Source organism: Mycetomoellerius zeteki, unplaced genomic scaffold, assembly GCF_001594055.1.
Source record: "Mycetomoellerius zeteki isolate Tzet28-1 unplaced genomic scaffold, Tzet1.0 scaffold309, whole genome shotgun sequence".
Taxonomy (NCBI): domain Eukaryota; kingdom Metazoa; phylum Arthropoda; class Insecta; order Hymenoptera; family Formicidae; genus Mycetomoellerius; species Mycetomoellerius zeteki.
In genome coordinates, this window is record NW_017257293.1 from 296,683 (window position 1) to 318,120 (window position 21,438).

The 21,438-nt window shown below is 38.0% G+C and overlaps 1 protein-coding gene across 5 annotated transcripts in view; it reads right to left on the reverse strand.

Annotated features, from left to right (window-relative positions):
• Rim (Rab3 interacting molecule) overlaps window positions 1-21,438 on the reverse strand; it is a 62,020-nt gene that overhangs the window by 36,959 nt on the left and 3,623 nt on the right. For all 5 annotated transcript variants that reach the window (XR_001936709.1, XM_018450986.1, XM_018450984.1 and 2 more), the window contains exons 2-5: window positions 17,232-17,436; window positions 5,798-6,076; window positions 5,285-5,509; window positions 4,537-4,765 (exon numbers count right to left, since the gene is read on the reverse strand). Coding sequence is in view for 4 of the 5 variants with exons in the window: in XM_018450986.1 (XP_018306488.1) it covers window positions 4,537-4,765; window positions 5,285-5,509; window positions 5,798-6,076; window positions 17,232-17,436 (938 nt within the window). In the remaining variant the exon portion in view is untranslated. The remainder of the gene's footprint in view (window positions 1-4,536; window positions 4,766-5,284; window positions 5,510-5,797; window positions 6,077-17,231; window positions 17,437-21,438) is intronic.

Here is a 21,438-nt window from a genome sequence, read left to right on the forward strand (position 1 = left end):
TTCCTTGTTACTCGACCTTAAACTTACAATTGCGTTGCTACACTTAATGATCATCTCCGTGTATCAGAATTTTCAATGAAATATGTTCGGCTAGATACACCTCATCTCATCTCAAGTGTGAACGGCCAGATGCTTCGTGACCAGTTTTACACGTCGGTGAATTCTATACTATGATTCCTTAGAATCAAAAACCGCAAAAAGGCATAAAAGAAATTGGTTAAATTGAGATTGTAATTAACTGTGGATGTGCGAAACTGGCCATTAATCTCGCCATCGGGCGTGTAATCGATCATCCAATGCATATTGTTTTCTTTTTTCTTTCATCTTGTAATTCGTTCTAATAATATATGTGTAATAATATACTACATAATAATATATATATATATATTCGTAATAAAGATAATTAATATACATATCGAGACTTCTCACAGAAAGGATGGTTTTGCTGAAATATTTAAAAATTTAGCTAGATGCGGATCTGAAAATAATTTCGTTGGACCATCAAAATAATTATTTTTAGATCGTATCTAGCTAAATTTTTAGATATTTCAAAATCATTCTTTCCATGCTCTTATGCTTCCGCACGTTAATGAATACAGTTTACCGTGCATCGTTTCGTCGAAAAAATATAGGAGGGAAAAAAAAACAGACACTATCGGTCTGCATTACTGCTATTATTGGCATTTTTATTGAAGGTAGGCCGTGCGTCATAACGGCATGACGCGATGCATGTCTTTGATATGCGTAGTCTGCAGTTGTCAGTTTCTACAGAGTAGCGACCGCTTGATTCCGGCCTACGTGTTTATCCCAAACTAGCGATCCGCTCAGCGATCAAGAGGAAATATCACGTTATTCACAGACAATCGGCTTACTGTGCCTCCTCCTGTGACAGAAATAAATCTGGAGGAACGGATATCTCAGGGGGAGGCAGGTATGAGGATCAAAGCCGTACACTCTGCAAAATCTAGCGGAGGTTGCTTTAACTATTTGCATCGCCGGATATGTAGTAGGCACGTGTATGCGTATGCACTCCGCGCCCACATGTTTGCACATTTACATGAATCCATAACTAACCCGTGTAATAAATCGTTGCGCCTCTGCTGAGGTCTTATTTTAGTTTTCGCGAGAAGGCAATTTCATTAATTTTTTATAACGCACAGTATTATATATGAGCTTCGCTCCACGATCTCCTTCCCTTCATTCCACCTCTCGCGCATATCAACCTCAAACGCGTCATCATGTATTAATTGAATTAAAAGACACGCATGCTTAATGTGTATTTTAAATAGCACGCAACATATGCAACATCGTTAGAGCGTAAAATTAAGGCGTGCAATTACGATCAACTTAATCTCACGCGATTCCTCTCTTATTGTACCGGCTATCTATTTCTTCGCGATAGATTTAACATGTCTTGATTTCTACGTAGAAGCTAATTTCGATGTGCGCGCCGCGCCAGATTTATGAGTGAGCAAGGATTCCATGATATAAAAAAAAAGAAAGATGAATACAGCGCCAAAGCCTTGTTCGTCCGACCGTCAAATTGCAATGTCTTCGGATTAAATTTATACGCAAGACCGTCTACCCTCCATTCCCTCCTTTCTCAAGAAGGCTCGATCCTGTTGTGATACGTGATACAAGAAAAAAACCCGCTACGGTACATAAAACGTTACTGCGAACGCTAATATAATTACGGTTATCGCGAGTACAGTACTCTCATTTGTCACGCGGACAATCAATCATGGAAAATGGTCGGCGCACGTTGCGCGGACAAATTAGCCCGTGAACTCCCATCGGAACCACTGTAAAACGCGTCGCGAAGAAAGAAAAAAAAAAATGTAATGCGACGCGTCGGTCGATTCGAAAAGCGCAATTGCACGCAGCTCTCTTGTCGCCAGAAGTAGGGAAAATGTCAAAGTTTTCCCAGCCTCCGTTCATAAGTAACGGAGCCGCGCGGAGGGGGTGGCGAACTAGTGTGGGTTCATGTGATCCTCATTGTGCTCCCGATGACATTTCGTAACCCCATTTCGCCAATGTCGGTTTTTTCTTTTTTTCATTAAAAAATGCATCATTGCTCAGAGCTCGAAGTCTTATGGTCGAATTAACTTCAAAAGTGAAGTCTTGGAAATGTTTAACTTTATTGTGTACCGGTATTGTATGTACTTTGAAATGTAGGGAATTGTCTTTCAAAATCAGAGGAGGTAAATGATAAAATCGATTCGCGCTAACGAGACGAAGGGTTAGAAGTGCACTCGTAAATTCAGCTGGTGGAGAAAGGAATAATCTTCAAGATAATCATTCTATGAGTCGACGAGAGGGCTGAGCCTTTGAGTTGGCGGACCTTTTTTTCTGTTCAAGTCCTGGCCGGTTAGAGGTCGAAGACTATTCAGAAATGAAGAAGGAGCAGATGTTTAAATTCGCCCACGTGCTGGCGGCGTGACGTCACGGCCAGCGTGTGGGCGTAGCGAGGTACCAGAAGGAAGAAGAGGGATGAGAGTGGAAATAGGAAGATCGAGGCGAAGGGAGAAAGGGGGGAGGGGGGGGAAAGAGAGAGAGAGAAGCAAGCAGAGCGCAAGAGAGGGTTGAAAGGGTGGGTGAGCGAGAGGCGAGAGGATGCCAAGGATCAATGCAACGACGAGACCGGGAGGGCAGAACCTGAGAATTCCCGCGGGATACACCGGCGCGACGCGGGATACACGATCGCGATGTACCGGTCGGTGAATTTTAAAAGAGAACGGGTATCCCTTATCTCTAAAAATGCCCCTACTCTCCCCCTCAATCGAAAAAAAAAACACGTGTCTAATCAAATTCAGTCCGCGAAAGGATCGCTGAGAGGACCAAAAGGGAACCGAGTACGCTGGCCATTATAAAATCGATACGTGCGCTTCAAGTTATATAACGTGTGCGTTATCATACACAAATACACTCGTGTGGAAATTATTAAACGCGGTCGTATTATTCGTCGCGTTTCCGTTTTGATCGCCATCGCGTCATCTTGCGCCACGAAATTCGCACGAGGGTAACAGTTACACATGTCTCGGTTAAACCTAAATCGACTGATTCTCTCCGAAAGAATTTTACGCAAAATTTGATTTACTATCGATCTGTGTTATTGATCTACGTTATCGTGGTTACAACGATAACATGACTCAAGAATGACTCAAGGGTCTCAAGGTAGTTCAGGCACGTCAAATTTCGCACGAGGGCTTCTGCTATGTGATCGACGCAGAAACGCGGCATATCCGACCTTCATCATACGGAAAAAGTGATGCACAGTGAAGGTAGGTAGAATACAGTTTATTTCTGTACTCCGCGAAAGAAAGAGAGAGAGAGAGAGAGAGAGAGAGAGAGAGAGAGAGCTTCACCCTACAGGTGCGCACCTGGATGAGTCGGTTCACAGTTCGCCGATCTCGCGTTTAATCAACTGTGATCGCATATTATACATCGTACACACGGTTCTCTCACATTCCTCCAATTTTTAGGAATGGAATATTTTCCACAAAAACGAATGCAACGGCAAAATATTGCTATGAACACGTGCGTAAAATTTATTACTTTTTGATAATCAATTACAGGAATAGATCAGCTGATCTATTCCTGTAATTTTTTCGTTGAAGTATTTCATAACCGAAGTGCGATAGGTTTACGCTTTTATTATATTTTAAACGAATGTAAAATTTATACCTAGAATTAATTCACATAGTATTTCCTTATTTTTCCCAGTTAATAGCAATCGTGAAATAATTTAATAAAGTTTAAACAAAAACTATCGGAACGAAGAATTATATACGTAATTGGATTTTTTGTATCCGATATGTCTGTCTATATTAAATTAATTTAGTAGCATTATGTCATATTTAATATCTTTTAATTTTAATATATATATTATATATAAATATATATACGCATTTTATTTTACAATCAAACACAAGCATTGGATTGATCGATTACACTTTCTATAACCGCCTTATGTATAGGTATCGTGAAAACGCATGTTTTTCGTAAATCAAATGTATTGGAAAGGTTTAGACTTTCCTCCTGCATTGACTTTCAAAGATAAGGCTGACCCTTTCGATTACCTGATGTTTCCATCGTACACTTAAAAATAAATTCAACGACGATCTTGGCCATTTAACGATTTTTTAAAATTTTAGCAATAGCGTTTTTGTAAAAAATAAATAAATATAACATAAATATAATATAAATTTTAATTATCGTGGTATGGGTAAAGTTATCAATTAATAAAAAAATTAATATAGCAAATAGATAAAAAAGAGACTCGACAAAAGATGTATTTAAAACGCGTACTATATATATCGTATACTAATTAATTTAGATTAATCCAAATTTTACTTTATGATATATGAAGTTTTAATTTAATAACAGCCTATTTTTATTCCGAATTAAAATTTTTCAATGAATCCAAATAAAATTTATATCGCGAGTAATATCAATCAAATGAAATATCTCGTTAATTCATATCGTGTGATGAGAATATAATCAGAGATAAATATTGAGATTGAAGAATTCACTTACCCTTCTCCGATTCGTCCGGCTCGTCACTAGCGCACTCCGGTGTGCTTCGCTCTTCCTCGCTGCTACTGAAACTTCTTTGTTGCGTGACGCCCACTGTTGACGTAGGTTGAGCGGAACGTCCGCCCTGCGTCTGATGCAACGAATGCTGCGAGGGATGCATTGCAGAACGAACGGACCCAGTCTCCATCGGTGTCTGACCGTAAGTCATTCCGAGGTCTGTACCCTGATCCTGCATTGCATTAAATAATCGATACGTTATGAAACTCAACGGGTCGGTCCGATAATATGATTATCAAATCGCATATAAAGTTGCAACTTTTTCGTATATAATTGTCGTTAATTGATCCGTAACAAATTTTATAAAATAAAAAGATTTGTTAAAGTATTCAATGAAAAATTAAGTTAATTCTATATAGTCAGTTAGTTCTCATTCAGTATTTTTATCTAAAAAAAATTAAAATTCTAAAATTTTATGTCAGATAAATGTATGAAGAATAGTATACTTTTATTTTTTATTAATTTATACTTATTATTATTTTCACACAAATAAAGTTAACATTAAAATTTAATGAAGAAGGCCATATTCTATTATGAAGGTCATTTACTATTTTTTATTATCGCTTTATTAAATTTGCAATCTTCAGAAAATAAAATTAGCTCGTCAAATTTAATGCGGCTGCACATATATTTCACATTGTAATTTTCATAAGAATTGAAATTATCGATTCGAAATTATTGGTTTTCTTACTTGATAAGTCAATCGTCTCGAATAGTTCTGCGGATGTTGTTTCATCAGACCGTCAAGCTCGCCTCGGTATAAATTAGGATCGTCGTCAGGATAGGCTGCAGGATGCCTCGGAGTTTGTTGCATCGGGTAAGAACCAACCACGTGGGGTGTCGGTAAAGTTCTCGCGTGAGGTGAAACAGACATTTCTACCCCACTGTCGCTCGTGGACATTCGGCGACCTGAGATCTACAACCACAGGAACGAGGCTCACTGAGTACTCCGTGTAATATCGCGAGGGCGCGGGCTGATAATTCTTCGGTTATGACGGGAACGCCTCGACCTTTCCTTCCGTTCGTAAATAAATAAATCGCGGAGATATCAAATGTGCGAATTATCGTGAACTTATCACGGTGCGACGTTACATATTTATGAGTGTAAGAGCATCCGAGCATTTACGTGCGCAAAAGTATATCTGCCTTGTAAATAAAAGAGTGCGTTCCGACAAGAATATCGGGCGAGCGAGGAGAACGTTACCTGCTCTTGCTGGGAGTACTGTCTCCTGAGAGGACAGTTTCCGCTTCTCTGTAATAATGGCAAATTCTCTTTCTCAGCCGCGCTGTGCGCCCTCTCGAGTTTCGGTCTTTTATCCCGAGTTTGGTCCGCGAGTCCCTGACGACCACCCACCTGCAAGTCCTCCTGCATTCGCTGCAGCAACGCGTTGTCCACGGCGCCGAGGCCCGTGTTCGCCATCCATTGTCCGGTCTTCGAAAGAAGTTCCTGCTTCTTCCGGCAAAGTATGCACACCCATATCACCTGCAATCAGAAAAGTAGCGTTCTCGTGTTGACCGCGATAAAAATACTGCGAGAATCGTCTATTTGTAACTCGACACTGCGAGGGAATATTTTGGGACTAAGTAGTGCGCTTGTACGATGTACTTTATTAAGGATCATCGAGGGAACGAATGTGTGTGCAAAAATTTTATCTTTCCAAAGCGCGAAAGTATCTTGAAACTTATCGATCCAGGTCACCGCGTGCGGCCAGTGACGAGGATATTAATAGGAAATTACCTATAGGAAGTCGGCCGGTTACCAAGCTAATTGGAATGTATAAAGCGGCGTGAGATTGATTATAGAAGCGAAAGACACGCAAACTAGAGTAACCTAGACAACGTGCGACATATCTTATTTCGCAACTATCCTTGCTCGAGCGTGTTATTTTTACGGTGAGCGATCTGCATAAAACAGAATTAAAAAATTCGTTCTAGATCAAATAAACGAGTATTTAGAACAATTGTATCCGTTCTGCTCCGCAAGGTTTAAAATCTCGTCGGTTTTACAGAGAGAAATCTCTCTCCAAGTTTCTGTCGCCGGATCGGGCCATTGCCTGGGGTTATATTCTTATGCAAATCTACGTGAATCTGAATAATGTTAAATTAAATTGAATAGATGCGAACGTAAAGATGAAAAGCGTAACAAAATAAATCTGCCCGTATACGTAGACGATTAAAAGGGAGTTGTAATTCTCTTACTTCTTTTATATATTTTTGTTAGTAAAAAAACTTTTTCTTTGTAAATGTTTATTAATATGTCTTAAATATTTAATTCGTATTTCAATGATAAAATAAAATAACATAAAATAAATTAAAAATTACTGTTTTCAAACTTACAAATTTGTTTCACGAAAATATATGTGCATTCATAATTTATAATGTTGTTATAATATGCGACATGCGACATTATTTCTTTTCTTATGATACTATATTTTTGCATTTTAGCTTCGTGTAACAGATATATATATTTACATTAGATATATATCTAGCATTATTTAAATAATCTGTTTTTAAATACGAGACAAGTTGCAATATTAAAAGTAATGATACACAAATCTGCGAAATGGAAAACTCGGGAAAAACATTTCGTAATATATTCTAGTGTGATTACAAAGAAAATGAATGACTCAAATTAAGGCGACATATTTTATATAAGATTAATTGTTTCAATAAATTACTTAGTTTGTTGTGTATTGGATATAATGAGGGTTCACAATTAGCGAACTACCGCTCGAGTCAAGTAGTTTGTACTGTGAATAGGAACTAGTAGAATATTTCATCAAGATAGAGAGTGATGGATGGAGCGTTTAGTAGCAAACTACAAAACAATGCCTATGCAAACTCTCATCGATAACACTTTGCTGCCCACACCCGCGTTACATTGAGAAAATCATGATGGGGATCAATGACGCTGTCAAATAATGTAGAATTGAAGGTTTTGTTATTCTGTGAGAACAGAGTGCCACACACGAAAGGGGAAAACTTTAATTATTACTATAAAAATCTAGATTTCAAAATTGACGTCAAAGTATGACGAACTTTATTTTAATTTGTTGACGAATTTGTTGAGATCAGAAAAGGTAAGTGCCTGTCAACCTATTTCGTGCTGAACGCTGCGTGCGAAGTGAACGTGACTCACAATCAGTATTGAATTCACTGTACATAAGGCATAAAGGATGAAATTTTTGTTATAGTAGTGATTAATATCATATGATATATATTTTTAATAAATACAGTTGACTGTCCGATTCATTTTTGTACAACAACTTTTTTTCTTATTTAATCCTAAATGAAATAATATTACATATACAGTACAAAATTATTTCGTTATTACATACATTTAAAAGTGTACACAACTGTCTACAATAACTATTAATTCTCAAAGCTGTTGAGTAAAATTAGTCACTTAATAAAATTGCCGAACAGAATATGTCCATAAAGCATAATTTGTCCGAACTGTATTAACAATGAAATTGTTTCCCTCGCAATTACAGAAAATTATATACACATAGTAACTATTATTCAATCAAGAATTTTATGACGGTGCTATGTTCCACGCCTTTCACGGAGGAATACAAAGACATTTTTAGATACTTGGACACGTTTCTCCTGATTCGCACGTTTCGTTAAATGTTTCTTTAAGAATTATCGGAAAGCTTTCAATGTCGTTCCGCGGGCTGTAAACTTAGCGTTCCAGAATCAAAAAGGAGAATTTCAAGAGGAAGCTGTAGGAAATACGCACGGAAAGAACGATGGAAGAAAACGAGTCGCGTGTGTGTGCGCACTTGAGCTTATTATCTCAAACTGCAACCGCGAGAAGAATTTTCCGGCGAATTCGAATACGATCGACGTCGCACGTACGTGCGACGATCGCGTACGCTTCAGCGAGTACCTTCCAACTATAGGTACTCGCAACACCACGATGTAGACTGACAGCACGCCTGCAAGGAAGAGTCCGCGAGGAGTTAAGAAGAGAATAACAAAGATGCGGAGAAAAGGAGTGGAGGAAGCACAGCAACAAAGATAGATGCGGACGGGAAGAACTTGAAGAGCACTTTGTTGAGTTGCCTAGACAGCAATATGTCAAGAGTTCAACCTCTTCCCGCGATCTCCCTTCGTTCGCCAGCGTCCTTCGTCCACCGAAAATATTTCTTACGTACGTGTGACACATGTGAGCTACCTGCCAGTCTAGGAAAGAAAAAGGGAGAAAAGAAAGGAAGGAAGAAGATCCTTAAGCTATCTCACTATCCGCCTGTGCAACGATTCGAGAGAGTCCAGTGCCGCGTAAATGATCATCATTAATTCAGCGGATTGATCCGCGTCGGTGATTTGCATTAATTAATTAGGGACAAATTAATTCAGATTACTTTATCACGACGCCAAGTACGCAGTCCCACCGGCGGAGGGGCCGACAATGGCAACGGCGATGACAAACCGGCGTCGTCATCAACGTCCCGATACTTCGAGCACGAGGTACGATCGATACTACACAAGCTCGTACAAGTCAATCCGATAAGTCACTACGACGTCAACGATATATACGGCATGTAATATTCGCCCACAGCGAGTCAACGTGATTCCGTCTTGACTTCGGAAAATGTGATCGATGCGAGCGTTGAATATATAAATCCTACCATGTATACCAAATTATCTCTTATCGATAATATTATTCGAAAAAGAGAAAGAGATAAAGAGAGAAAATTATTTAATAAATTTTAATAATTTAATGCATTGGCGGATCCACAAAGGGACCCTCTTAGAGTTTCCTTTTTGAAAAATATTTGTGCAAAATGTTGTATATATTTTTAATATTTCTGACATGCTTAATCACAATTTTGATTCCAAATATAAAAATATTTTTTAATTTAAGAAGCTCCTATATATATAAGAAATATATAGATTTCATTATTATTATTTTTGAGTTAATATAATTTTAAGTAAAACGTTTTATGAATTATATATTTAAATAATACTTTTTCTACATGATGTCAAAAATAATTGAAATATTCTATCTTTTCATATTTGACTGTAAAAAAATTTTGCTTGTGCACAATGGCCTCTTGACAAATTTCTGTATTCGCTAATGACTTAATATCGAAAATTCTCATTTAAGTATTCACTTTACATATATGCCTTGAAAGAAAAAACAAATTTTTATAAAGAAAATAAAAAACACGTATATTATTAAAGTATAATTTAAGATCAGACATATATAGTCAATGTGCTCGTAATATCGCAACATTGCACTTGTTTCTTCAGACCTTTCTCTTTGATCACTCGGAATGGACCCGAAACTAAATCAACTGAACCCGCAGTTTTATCTGAAGGAGTTTCCACTTTCTTGAATAAAGCATTGTTTTTCAAAGAAAATAGTTCTATGAAACCATCACGGAACAAAAGAATCGACTTCTTTATTGTCAGCAACCACCTGATGGATGAGAGAAATATAGGAAAAGATAACGGAAAACACACTGCGACGCTAAGAGTTTCGGTCGTCATGCAACGATCGTCTACGTGTAGAATAACATCCATACTTAAATCGCCCTTCAGACCTAAGAACTCGCTTCGTATGCATCCTCTAGCGAGGCGTCGTATTGGGGCATTTCGGAACTAACCTGGAATCATGCTCGAGCATATAATACGGACGAGTACGTGGGGAACGTGCACAAGTCCAGCTTTCGTAAATGACGGCCAAGCCTTTGAGGCAAGCTGACGCAATTACGAAGTACTCCCGTTTTAGGAATCAGTTTGCACACACAGGATCGGTGGAGTTTCAAATGATACTATCACCGATTCCAGGCGGATAATTGTGTACGTCAAGGGATGTTATTGTGTACGCCACTATCAGTTGTCAATGATTCACGTCGGTATAATTAACATAATGCAAAATTAATGACAGATTGATATAAGACCAATAAATACATTGAGAAAAATGTTCTGGTTCTACCAATAAGAAGTACAAACAAAACGAATTCTGATTATATAAATCTGAATTCTGATTAATTGAATTTTCAATTGTTTCGCTTAGAATATTTAATAGATTTAAATATAAATATCTGATTTACACTTTTCTAGTTGAATCTATCAAAATTTCAATTATCTTCATATGAAACAGAATTCTGGTGTCGTCATTTAATTTCTGATTATCTCATTTGAATATGATAGATTTAACTATAAGTAGTATAACTTTCATGTTTTTCTGAATGCAACAAGATTTTTTCTTCATGTAATTAAAAAAAATTCTGGTTATTATCATTTAATTATTTCAATTTAAATTTAATAGATTTAATTATAAGCTGTATTCCAATTAATGTACCAAGATTTTTATTTCAGAATTCCAATGAATGCAACAAAACTTTTTTCCATGTGAATAAAAATTCTATTTGTCGCAATATTTGATAGATTTAATTATAAGTGTCTGATTTATACTTTTTTGATTGAATTCCATTAAATGTAATAAGATTTTTTTTCCACTATACGATATCTACTTATCATTAATGCTTTTACGATATTACTGCGTGTATAAACAGATAAAAATATTTAATAGAGAGAGAGAGAGAGAGAGAGAGAGAGAGGTGGTAGTAGAATTTGTTAGTAAGAATTTATATCATGCAGCTTCATTCACGAAATTCGTAGAATTCAAGAGTCCTCCGTCCTATGGAGATTGCGAGGTTTCGAAAGTTTACGAAACGCAATTTTATCTACTCGCTCCTTTCTAATGACTTTGACCTTTGTGCTTTTGCATCTTTCTGATAGGAAGCATAGATCCATATTAGCGTCAAGGGCTTAGACTTCGTCCGGCGAACTTTTCAGGTGTCCTACATATAGAATGAACTGACGAGAGAGTCGTATTCCCAAGTCGCTGCTCTACGGAGAGCATCAGTTGAGAAACGACAGATGCTGCCCGTAAGTCAAAGTACTGGGTTCTTAGCGAACTTTCGATCGTTAATACCCCATTGGGAATGTGTGTATGTATATGTCTGAGGCGTCACGAGAGTCGCATATATTTATTATCACTTCACACACGTAACTCCTACAATTCGTTTATGATCGCCAACGTGCGAGATGTGAGGTGCAGTCGCTCTGAATTACTAAAGCGACGAAAAATATTCTAGTAAAAAGGCACCGTTGTACTATACGTAAACTTTTATAGATTAATGCGTTGTTAATATTAAAGTAGTTTGTAACCTTTTTAAAATTTATCGAAGATGGAGGATTCAAGCACCCTCGAAGAAACATTTCGTCGCGCGCGTGATGTAGCAAGTTTCTTCGTTAAAAAAAAAAAGAAAAGAAACAAAATCCCAGCAACATGGAGAGACTATGAAAGTAAACGAGGAACAGAGTATTTATTGATCATTGCAATATATATCGCGTTCCGATCCTTTCGAGCGAAAGAAAGCAGCGACCACAAAGAATCATGGCAAAACTATAGAACGATATACGAACACATTTTTAACATCAACGCTTTTAAACAATGTAGTGAAATTTGTCCAGAACGTGCTGGCATTCGAAATGGCATTAAAAAATTAATGTAAATATTTGCTTCAACATTTTTTTTTTGTAGTCAAGTTTTTAATATTAATGCACTAACCTAAAAGCTAACATCCGCGATAAACATTTCTTATTTTTTATTATTTTATAAATGTATATTTTATATATAAAAAATACTTTGTAGAAAAAAGTTATTGTCCTCTCCGTCATTTTCTTCCATGTCTATCAAAGATTTGAAATAATTTCAAAATGAGGAAATACATAATTATTTAAACAAAAAAAAAAAGAAACAATTCGCCAAGTCACATTATCATCAATATCGGTATAAAAAAAACAAGGGAGGAAAAGGACCGTGCAAAAGCACACGATTTTGCGCGATTCTGCGATATGAAAAATAGAGACGCTCGGAATTAGAGGATAGCCCGCAATCAATAATACAGATTGTGGAGAACGATGAAGCGGAGAAGTCGACGGGTATTTTAACATTACACGTGTTCTCGTTGCATCTGCGCGTTCTCGTATATCACCCAAACTACCTCGAATCTTCCCGGTGAACAACGCAAAATCTCCCAGGGGCGATTTCTCGCTATATTACTGTCTGCTACTTGCGCGATAATAAAGTATTCGGTCTACTGATTTCGTGCTGCGAATGCATGTTTCAGTCGCGAGGTATATCATCGAATGTATATCGATATAGTTGATTTCCAGCGTAGGAGCTGCAACCCGAAGCATAGATAAACAAAATGGTCGCGGAATGAGTCGTAAACGTCGCGTATTCTAACCATCGACATTTTTATTATGACGTTGCTTTCCACGTATATCAGTCGCCATTTAAGTATCGCAAACCACACTTCATTCAGAAATGCTTTTGCCCTTTATATCCACGAGACACTTAAAGATCGTTTATACTGGCCGTAATCTGTTAACTTATATCTGTAAGAATTGACCAATTACAGTCGAATGAGAGGGGAATAATTGACTACGATTGGTCAATGCTTACAGATTACGGCCAGTAAAAGATCATGGAAAAAATCAATTTAAGTATTTATATTATAGTATTTTTTAAGACCGTAATGTGAATACAACAAACAGGACATAAAGGCCTTAAACGATCAAGCTGAATCTCTAGTACTTAAATAATTCAGTGTGAATTTATATACCCACATAATTTTGTAAACAGTGCGTCGAATTTTAATTTTCAGTGTTGAGACGCAATCCTAACAAAACTAGAGTAGTAATATCACAAATTAAATTGACAAACAATTTAATAACATTGATACTCGTAGAAAGACCCTTAATAATCTGATGCTAATAAGCATCTTAAACTTGTAAATAATTTTATTGAGAAAAATATTACTTAAGCCGGGATTCGAGCTAGAATTATTATTTTCTGAAAAATTAATTCAGTTGTAAAAATAAAGCAAACTGATAAAAATAGGTAACGTATAACATATTAAGTACGCTTATAGTACATGGTTAGAATTTATATTGCAACGCGTTTCATGAATAAGATCTAATCTTCTATAAATAAATCCCGTAAGCAATAACAAGGTTTCTCGATTTCGTTTCGAGAAATTTATTTCAAGAAATAATCCAGTACTCGACACATCTCTCCAAGAGACATTGTTTCTGTCTAGCAATTCGATACCAATCTTCAAGTCGCGATTGTCATTGTAGATCGCGTAATGGTTGTTCACAACGTCCCAGATCTTGTTATTCCGCTACCCTTTTTTCGTTTTCTTTCCCCATTTTCTTACCGACTCCCTAAGCAATTGCTATCTTCGACGTCCACCGGTAGCTGCGGTATCAGAACATCAAACTATATATACATCTTTCCTGAAGTGTCGCTGCAACCCGGGAGAATCCATGCAACAATCTTTGAGCAAAATTGTGCGCATCGAGGAATCCCAAAAGAGCGTAGATTTGACGGATAGCGTATATTTTATTCCGCCCTTCCTTCCTCACCCCTTATATACCACCCTCCTCCATGCTCCTCTACCACGCACCCTCTCTACCAAACTTAGATCAATATGTTGCGTCATGTACCCCCCCGTTCCTCCCTTCCACCCAACGTCTCACCGTCCACCCACTCCTCCGACGTCCCCGCGCTCCAACCATCCCCGGCACTCCCTCCGTGAACCAACGCGGCGAGTGACGTCACGCAGGGACGCGCCCCATTCATAGGCTCCCACGCAGCGTCCAGACTGCGAGAACGGAAAAAAGAACGGGACAAAAGGAAAGAAACTGCTGACGACGGCGACGCACAGACATACCATATATCGGGACGCACGATCCTGACGAGTTGCGTATAATCGAGCGGTCGGTATCGATTCCTCTCGAGCGAAACATTTTGATAGCTCTGTAATTTCGTTGTTTTCACAACGGGACGCAATTAAACGATCGGCCGCGACTGTGCGACGCGACGCGACGTGACGTGACGCGACGCTACGCTACGCAACGCGACGCAACGCGACGAGACGAGATGCGACGCGACGCGACGCGTTACGGAGTAACAGAGCTCATTTGGAACGAAGAAAGAACCCCTTTCCCCGCCGTCTTCCTCGTCTTCCACCCTCATCGTTTCGCGGGCGCGGATCGATGATGTAACGACGTTCACGATGACGTTTGTCATTGTACTTGCGTGCGGCCATGACGGAGGCGTGCGTGCGTAGCGTGCGCGCACGTGTGCAACCCACGACGGCGAGAGGGTGGCGAGGGGGTTTACTACAAAACACCCCACCTACCCCCCATGTCTCACTACGTTTATGCGCGTCCGACATTCCGTGCCCGAGCGCCGTTAAATTTTACGCGAGCGCGCTCGCGAGCGTCATTGATCAGCGCCCGGATTACTTTTAATAATCCAGAAAATGGAGCTCTCTGTCTCTCCGGCACTGAAAGAGATGAAAGATGCAGCGGCGCTCTCGCGAAAGATAAAAGCTATTACGTGTTCGTAGTAAAGAGGTGTCCTGCGCGAAATATAACACACAGCGGCCGCGCGAACGGTGTAATTTGCGCGCGTACCCAGAAATAATCTCTAGATTTCCTTTCGGTAATTATTACTGTATTAAATCCGCAATTTATCTGTCACGAAACTGGGTCATTAAATAAAGCCAGAAGACACGGTAATCGATAAAATCTGTTCCAAGCTAAAAATAATAAGGGAGAAATAATCTAATATTATATTTCTATTTGTTTAAATCTCTATATTTATATTCGTATACGCGCATAAGTCACACTTATATATATATATATATATATATAACAGCTTCTGATATGCGCCTTTAAGTATCCATAGAACCTCCAACGATGTACTTAAATGGTTACATATCGCACATTCTTGCGCTGTGACACGATAATAAATAGTAATACGGTTAATAGTTACCCTGCGCGCGACAACCTATCAAATCTTTCTCCGTATGCTACTTTTATATATTTATTAGTACAAGGATTACGCCGGAAAGGCTACGATTCGAATGTGGTAAATCGATATTGTAATACCGCGCGAGGACGGAACGTAACCAGCCCGATGCGGAGATAAGAATAATATTTGCGCAAGATAATCGCGTTAGAACGGTATACCGGTGCAAATTCGACGAGCGTTAGTCTCTCTGTTTGCGAAAATCTCTGCGGATCCCGGAATGTGGTGGCGTGGATAATTGCGAAGTTTTAAAAGTGCACCCGCCGGCATTCACCGCGCTCTCTGAGGCTGCATGTACCAGTCCCACTGCACTGGTCGTTAATCCTTCATTTCCGGATAAAAATTCGGAAAATCGAAATTGCGCGAGTAGAAGAGAATAGAAAATAGTACCATCAACGTAAATTAAGAGACAGAGTATCCGCATGGTGGCTCTTTGATGGCTGATATTACGCCCACGAATATCATGGCCATACGTGATAAAGGATTAATTGACGTACCGACATGAAGATGATGACGTGTCACTGTAGATCAATTGTTTTGATGTATTCCGGTAAACATCCCCGGACGATACGCATCGATTGTTATCTTTTACAATGCGTCTGCTCTTAATTGTTTCCAGGCGGTTAATTTACACATTTACCGACCCTCGTATTACTGCCGTCTGGTGTTTCCCTCTCGTTTCGTCGTGATTTGATAACGTTGTTAAATTTACCCTCTCCTTTCTTGCCCCTCTCCTACCGTTAAATCACGCGTTATCTCCTTGCATTATCTCCGCCGTCGCGAAATACATGCCCGTATAATGAGGTAATTGCGATATTTCTGTAACGGAAACGAGGGACTTTTCCGAAGGCCGTTCACGTTTATGTTATCGAGGTCCTGTGAGAAAAACAGAAATTCTACGGAAAATGTTTCGACAGCTAATTTGCGGAACAGAACAGTACACTGCAGTACGTCAAATTTTTTCAAAAGGAAATAATAAGAGACGAAATAATAAATATCCGTACAATTACGTTCAATCGACCGTGATTTTGAAAATCCTGCTCTTCATTAAAGTATCAATCAATAAATTCGCTCGTGAGAATAATGCAAACTCGATAATTCGAGTTGATTTTATTACTTATCTATCTACTTACTTGTTAAGAAAATAAACTAAATAAGAAAGACAAATAAAAAGAACTATGCCAAAATTCAAGATAAAATCAAGAGGACAATACTTTTTTTATCTCTGTATATTTATATTCATGAAAAAGTTCACTCTAAGAACAGTGCGGGCCTGATGAGTTTATTATCCACACTTTAGATGTTACTCCGAATAACGATTGTATGCATAGGAAAATAACATTTTTCAGTCTAACGTATTGTTTTTTTCTTTTCAGTTATTTCGCTAAAATGATTTATATTCCTATTATATCCTGTACCCCTCGAGATGTATCGTTCGACGGGGTACGTTATTTACATCAGACGAGTACATTATTTACATCAGATGCGTTAATATCAACTTGATCGCCGTGCATAACACGCCGATGGATATCTTTCTATTTTTATTTTCCGTGTGATCTTTTTATGCCGAGGCCTTCGAAAGGTTTCTCCACGGTATGCCGAGTGCGACGATATAATACGCGGAAAGAAAAGTGGCACATCGGGACAGATACTCGCAACAACTCGATCAATCTGGTCCCGCGATTCTTCTGGCCGTTTATTCGCGTGCTCCATTCCCATGCCCTCTTACCTTGCTTGACCGTAAAGTGACCTTTCCGCTGCAGCGTGCGCAGCATCGGGTGCGGCAGTAGTTGCAGATGTGACCGATGCCGTCGGCAAACTTGGTTTTCAGGCATATGTTACATGTGGCGTTAAGTTCAACCCCAGCCTTTTTCTGTTTCTCCGAACGCATCCGTATCGTTTCTTCGAGGACCTGCACCTCATCTTGCTTTCGTCTGCAAACAAAAAAGCAAACTATCAAGAAGAAGCGAAACTTGGGAGAGCTGACCGTATCTTTTATAATCTATTTTTTTGCACATTTTTGTTTCATATTTTTTTTCTAGACTCAAATGACGACGAGTCAGTTTTTAAGAAATTGGAAACTGATAATTATTGTAGCGCCTAGTACGATTAATTAATAGAGAAGTATGATCATTGAAGAAAGAAAACTAAATGAATGTATTCTATTTCAAGGAAAAAAGAAAACTATAATAGATAGAAAGAATGTATCCTATTTCTGTCACTTCAAACATAATATATTTTTAAACAGATTTAATGTTTAATTAACAATCTAACAGCTTGACAGTCCAAGGCTTACGGTTCATTAGATTCCGTGTAGAATTACTTCTGACGACCTCGTATAAGAAGAATGATGGTTATAATCAGTGTCTACAGGATAAACGATGGAAAATTAACAATACCGTCGTATTCAGTATCCAACTGAATTCGTACCAGTAAAGCTAAGAAAATTACCGGCTATTTCTGATATGGAAGCCACATCCCACGAGAACGGCAGCTAAATTTGTCAATCCTAATTCCACCATTTGCGGACTCCGACGTTCTACCAAACCTCAAGATAACGGATTGCTTCTAGACTTATTTCTACTTCGTAAATCGCGCCTTGAAAGCGTCTCCGACCGAGCGGTCGCAATCTCTCCCTGAAAATGCGACGTGACGACGTCACTCTCGTCGTCTTCGTCGCCATTACAGCAACTCTATTCTTGCTCCTACTCCATTAAGCCAATTTAGGACTGCACACGCTCAAAATTAAGCCAGCGATTCTGTCAAAGTGCGTCATTACTGCAAGATTTGTCGTCGATATCGACGCAACATTGTTTACAATATTGTTACAAAGATTCAGATCAAAATATCGCATCAATATTTAATTTCAATTAGAGAAACTCCTTCCTCTATTTTTCATAAAATTTATTCAAGAAAAGAATGCAAACTGCTAGAAATTTAGATAAAGTACTTTTGCAATACTTTTTAAAGGGCATAGCGTAAATCTTTGTTAATTTTTTTCTTTCTGTATCTATCATAATTAGAAAAATGAACTAATGAATAAAGAAAAAAATAGCAAATCATTAAAACCACTACCGGATCAAACCACCCAAGAAAATTTACATTGTTGTTGCAATTGGCTCTCAATCGCTTTTATATAAAAGCGTGGTAAGAGTATTTATTTATCAACTTTCCATTTGAACGCAATGCACGTCACGTTACCGGAGAAAAAAAAATGAAATTTATAAGCTTTAGTTGACAGTTATTGCAGCGCAATCGTCCGTTGAAAAACACGAAGCTACATTTAAGGTCACGTTTATTTCGTACCTGTCCGACCGTAACCGCATCTTTTGTTCTTTATGTCCATCTGACGACTAATTACGCGAAGAGCTCTCGCAAAATGCAAGCGAAATTAATGAACTATGAAGAGATGAAATAAACATCGCCTGTATAATGGACGCGACATCAGTACGTTTTAAATATATCGCAAGTCGCAGTCGCGCGGATAAACAGAACTGTTTCACTATTCATTAGAGAATCAGTATGATCTTTTTCCCCGTTTGTGCATCCATTCCGCTTTCAAAAAGAGAAAGAGAGATAAAGAAAGAAAAAAGCAAGCGAGAGTCTCTAATTATGAACTTTCGTTTATGTCACATAAACATAAAATAAAGTCATTAAAATCATTAAATCTTTATTCATGCCATGATTGACAATCTAATTTTATATATATATATAAGTTATGATATATATGTATATGTATGCATTAGTGGATCCACAGAGGGGCCATGGGGGCCATAATCCTTCCCTTGTATTTTCTTTTTTTAAAAATATTTACAGCAAAATGTTATATATTTTTAATATTTCTAAAATGCTTAATCACAATTTTGATATTCCAAAAATATTATTTAATTTAATAAATTAAATTATTTAATAAAGAACTTCTAGATACAGAAACGTAGATTTCATTAATCTATTATTTATTATTATTTTTTTGTATATATAATTTAAAATAAAAGATTTTATAAATTATATATTTAAATAATACTTTTTCAATAATTTAAATAATAATTTAATATTCTATCTTTTCATATTTAACCTTAACAAAAATTTCACTTGCCAACGACCCCCCGGCCGTTTTTTAATCCGTCAATGTATGTATGTACATATATATATATATGTATGTGTCACAAGGTATATATTTTTTTATGGACGGATTGATGACAGAAATTATATTAAAAAAAAAGAAGACTCTAACTCGTTGATCAGCGATATCAAACAAAACCATCTTGCCAATGTACCAAATCTTCAGACGTAAATGTAGGTACATTTGTAATATGTGAAATCTATATGAAAGACGCTCGACCGGCAAATAAGTCGTAGTTATTGTCGTAGCTGCAAGTAGGAATAGGTGAGCACTCTGACCGCACGTTGCAGCAATTTTTAGGATTTATATCTTGGACCACGTATGCAGTAGCGAATCAGACTGCCAAGCTTCGATCGGGGGTTGTTGGCATTGCGACGTACCGGTTCCACCCCTATAATAGAAACGTACAGCGGACATGCGATACCACGAAAAAATCAACTGAACGTTGCAAAATGGAATTTTGGAACCGATAAATTGCGAGCGTCAATCCTATAGTCAGGAAGATATACAAACTAAATCTCCTTATTCCCTTGACCGATTGTCAAATAAAGGAGACAGTCGCGCCACGCATCCTGACACCGTAACCCAAATCCTGAGTTTGTCGATAGAACAAAAGCCGGCGCGTTGTGTTACAACAGGGAGAGGAGAGGGAGAAGTTGCATCGCATCTATATACCTATATTTCTCTAATTACTTTACCGATAATCGAGTGACTCGCGCACGCAACGGTGATCACACTCGACAAAGAGTCGCACAAGACTTTCCCACTTCTGCGTTACGAGCGATCGTAGAAAGGTCGCGACACGCAAGAAACTGCTCTCCCGTCGACATGAAAGGGTTAAAAAGAAGCTTATACAGATGAAGTATCATAGATATATCCCCAGTAATTTTGTGTAACTTTCTCTTGCTTCTAGCGTGAAAAAATTGGATTTCAATCTTTGATGTTCTATATCCAGACAAATTCTAAAATATCAACATCGATAAAACAGAAATATTTATAAAATAATAATAATAATTCATTTATTAAATTTTGTTCGAATTGCAGAGAATTAAATTTTCTTACTAATTTAATTCTTGAACACATACAACAAAAAAGAGATTTCTATTCTCAATTTAAATTAACAAGACGACAATTGCCGTTATAATACATGTGTGTAATACATTTTTTCTCGCGGATTTGTCTTTTATGTTTTATCCTAACGTATTAATATCACAATTGTGACAATAATATAATCCATGAAACGACCTGATGTAGAAGCATTCAGTATACAAAAAAATATCACAAGAGGAATATAGCGTCTTAGGATCATACAAATATCATATACAACGTTGCGATCGTAGGTATCTATAAAATAAAACAAAGACCAATAAAACGTTAATGCTCGATAAAGGAAACGACTTCCGATTTTCCGAAATGCACATTCATCGTCTTTTTTCACGGGAATCACGGGTAATTTATCTTTCTCTCAGAAATTTAGAGTCCTATTTACTCTTTCTAAAATCGAAGAAGCTGGTAACCGGCAAATCAACGCAAAGGCGTAATTACCAGTTTAACTTTCTTGCAAGTCTGGCTCATTTTGTCGTTATTCAATGATATTTGCACTCTTTCACCCCTCCCTCCCGCGCCTTACTCCTCACCGCCGACGGATGCGTGCTACCTATCTGCAAGACGCGTATATATTTCACCCTCTAAGAATTTACCGTGCCGATCCAAACGCTTTCGCACCCCGTCCACGAGCTATGGTCGCATACACCTATGCATACCCTGTGCAGCTGCAGCAGCTCGTTACTACGCCACATCAAGGCTCGTCGCC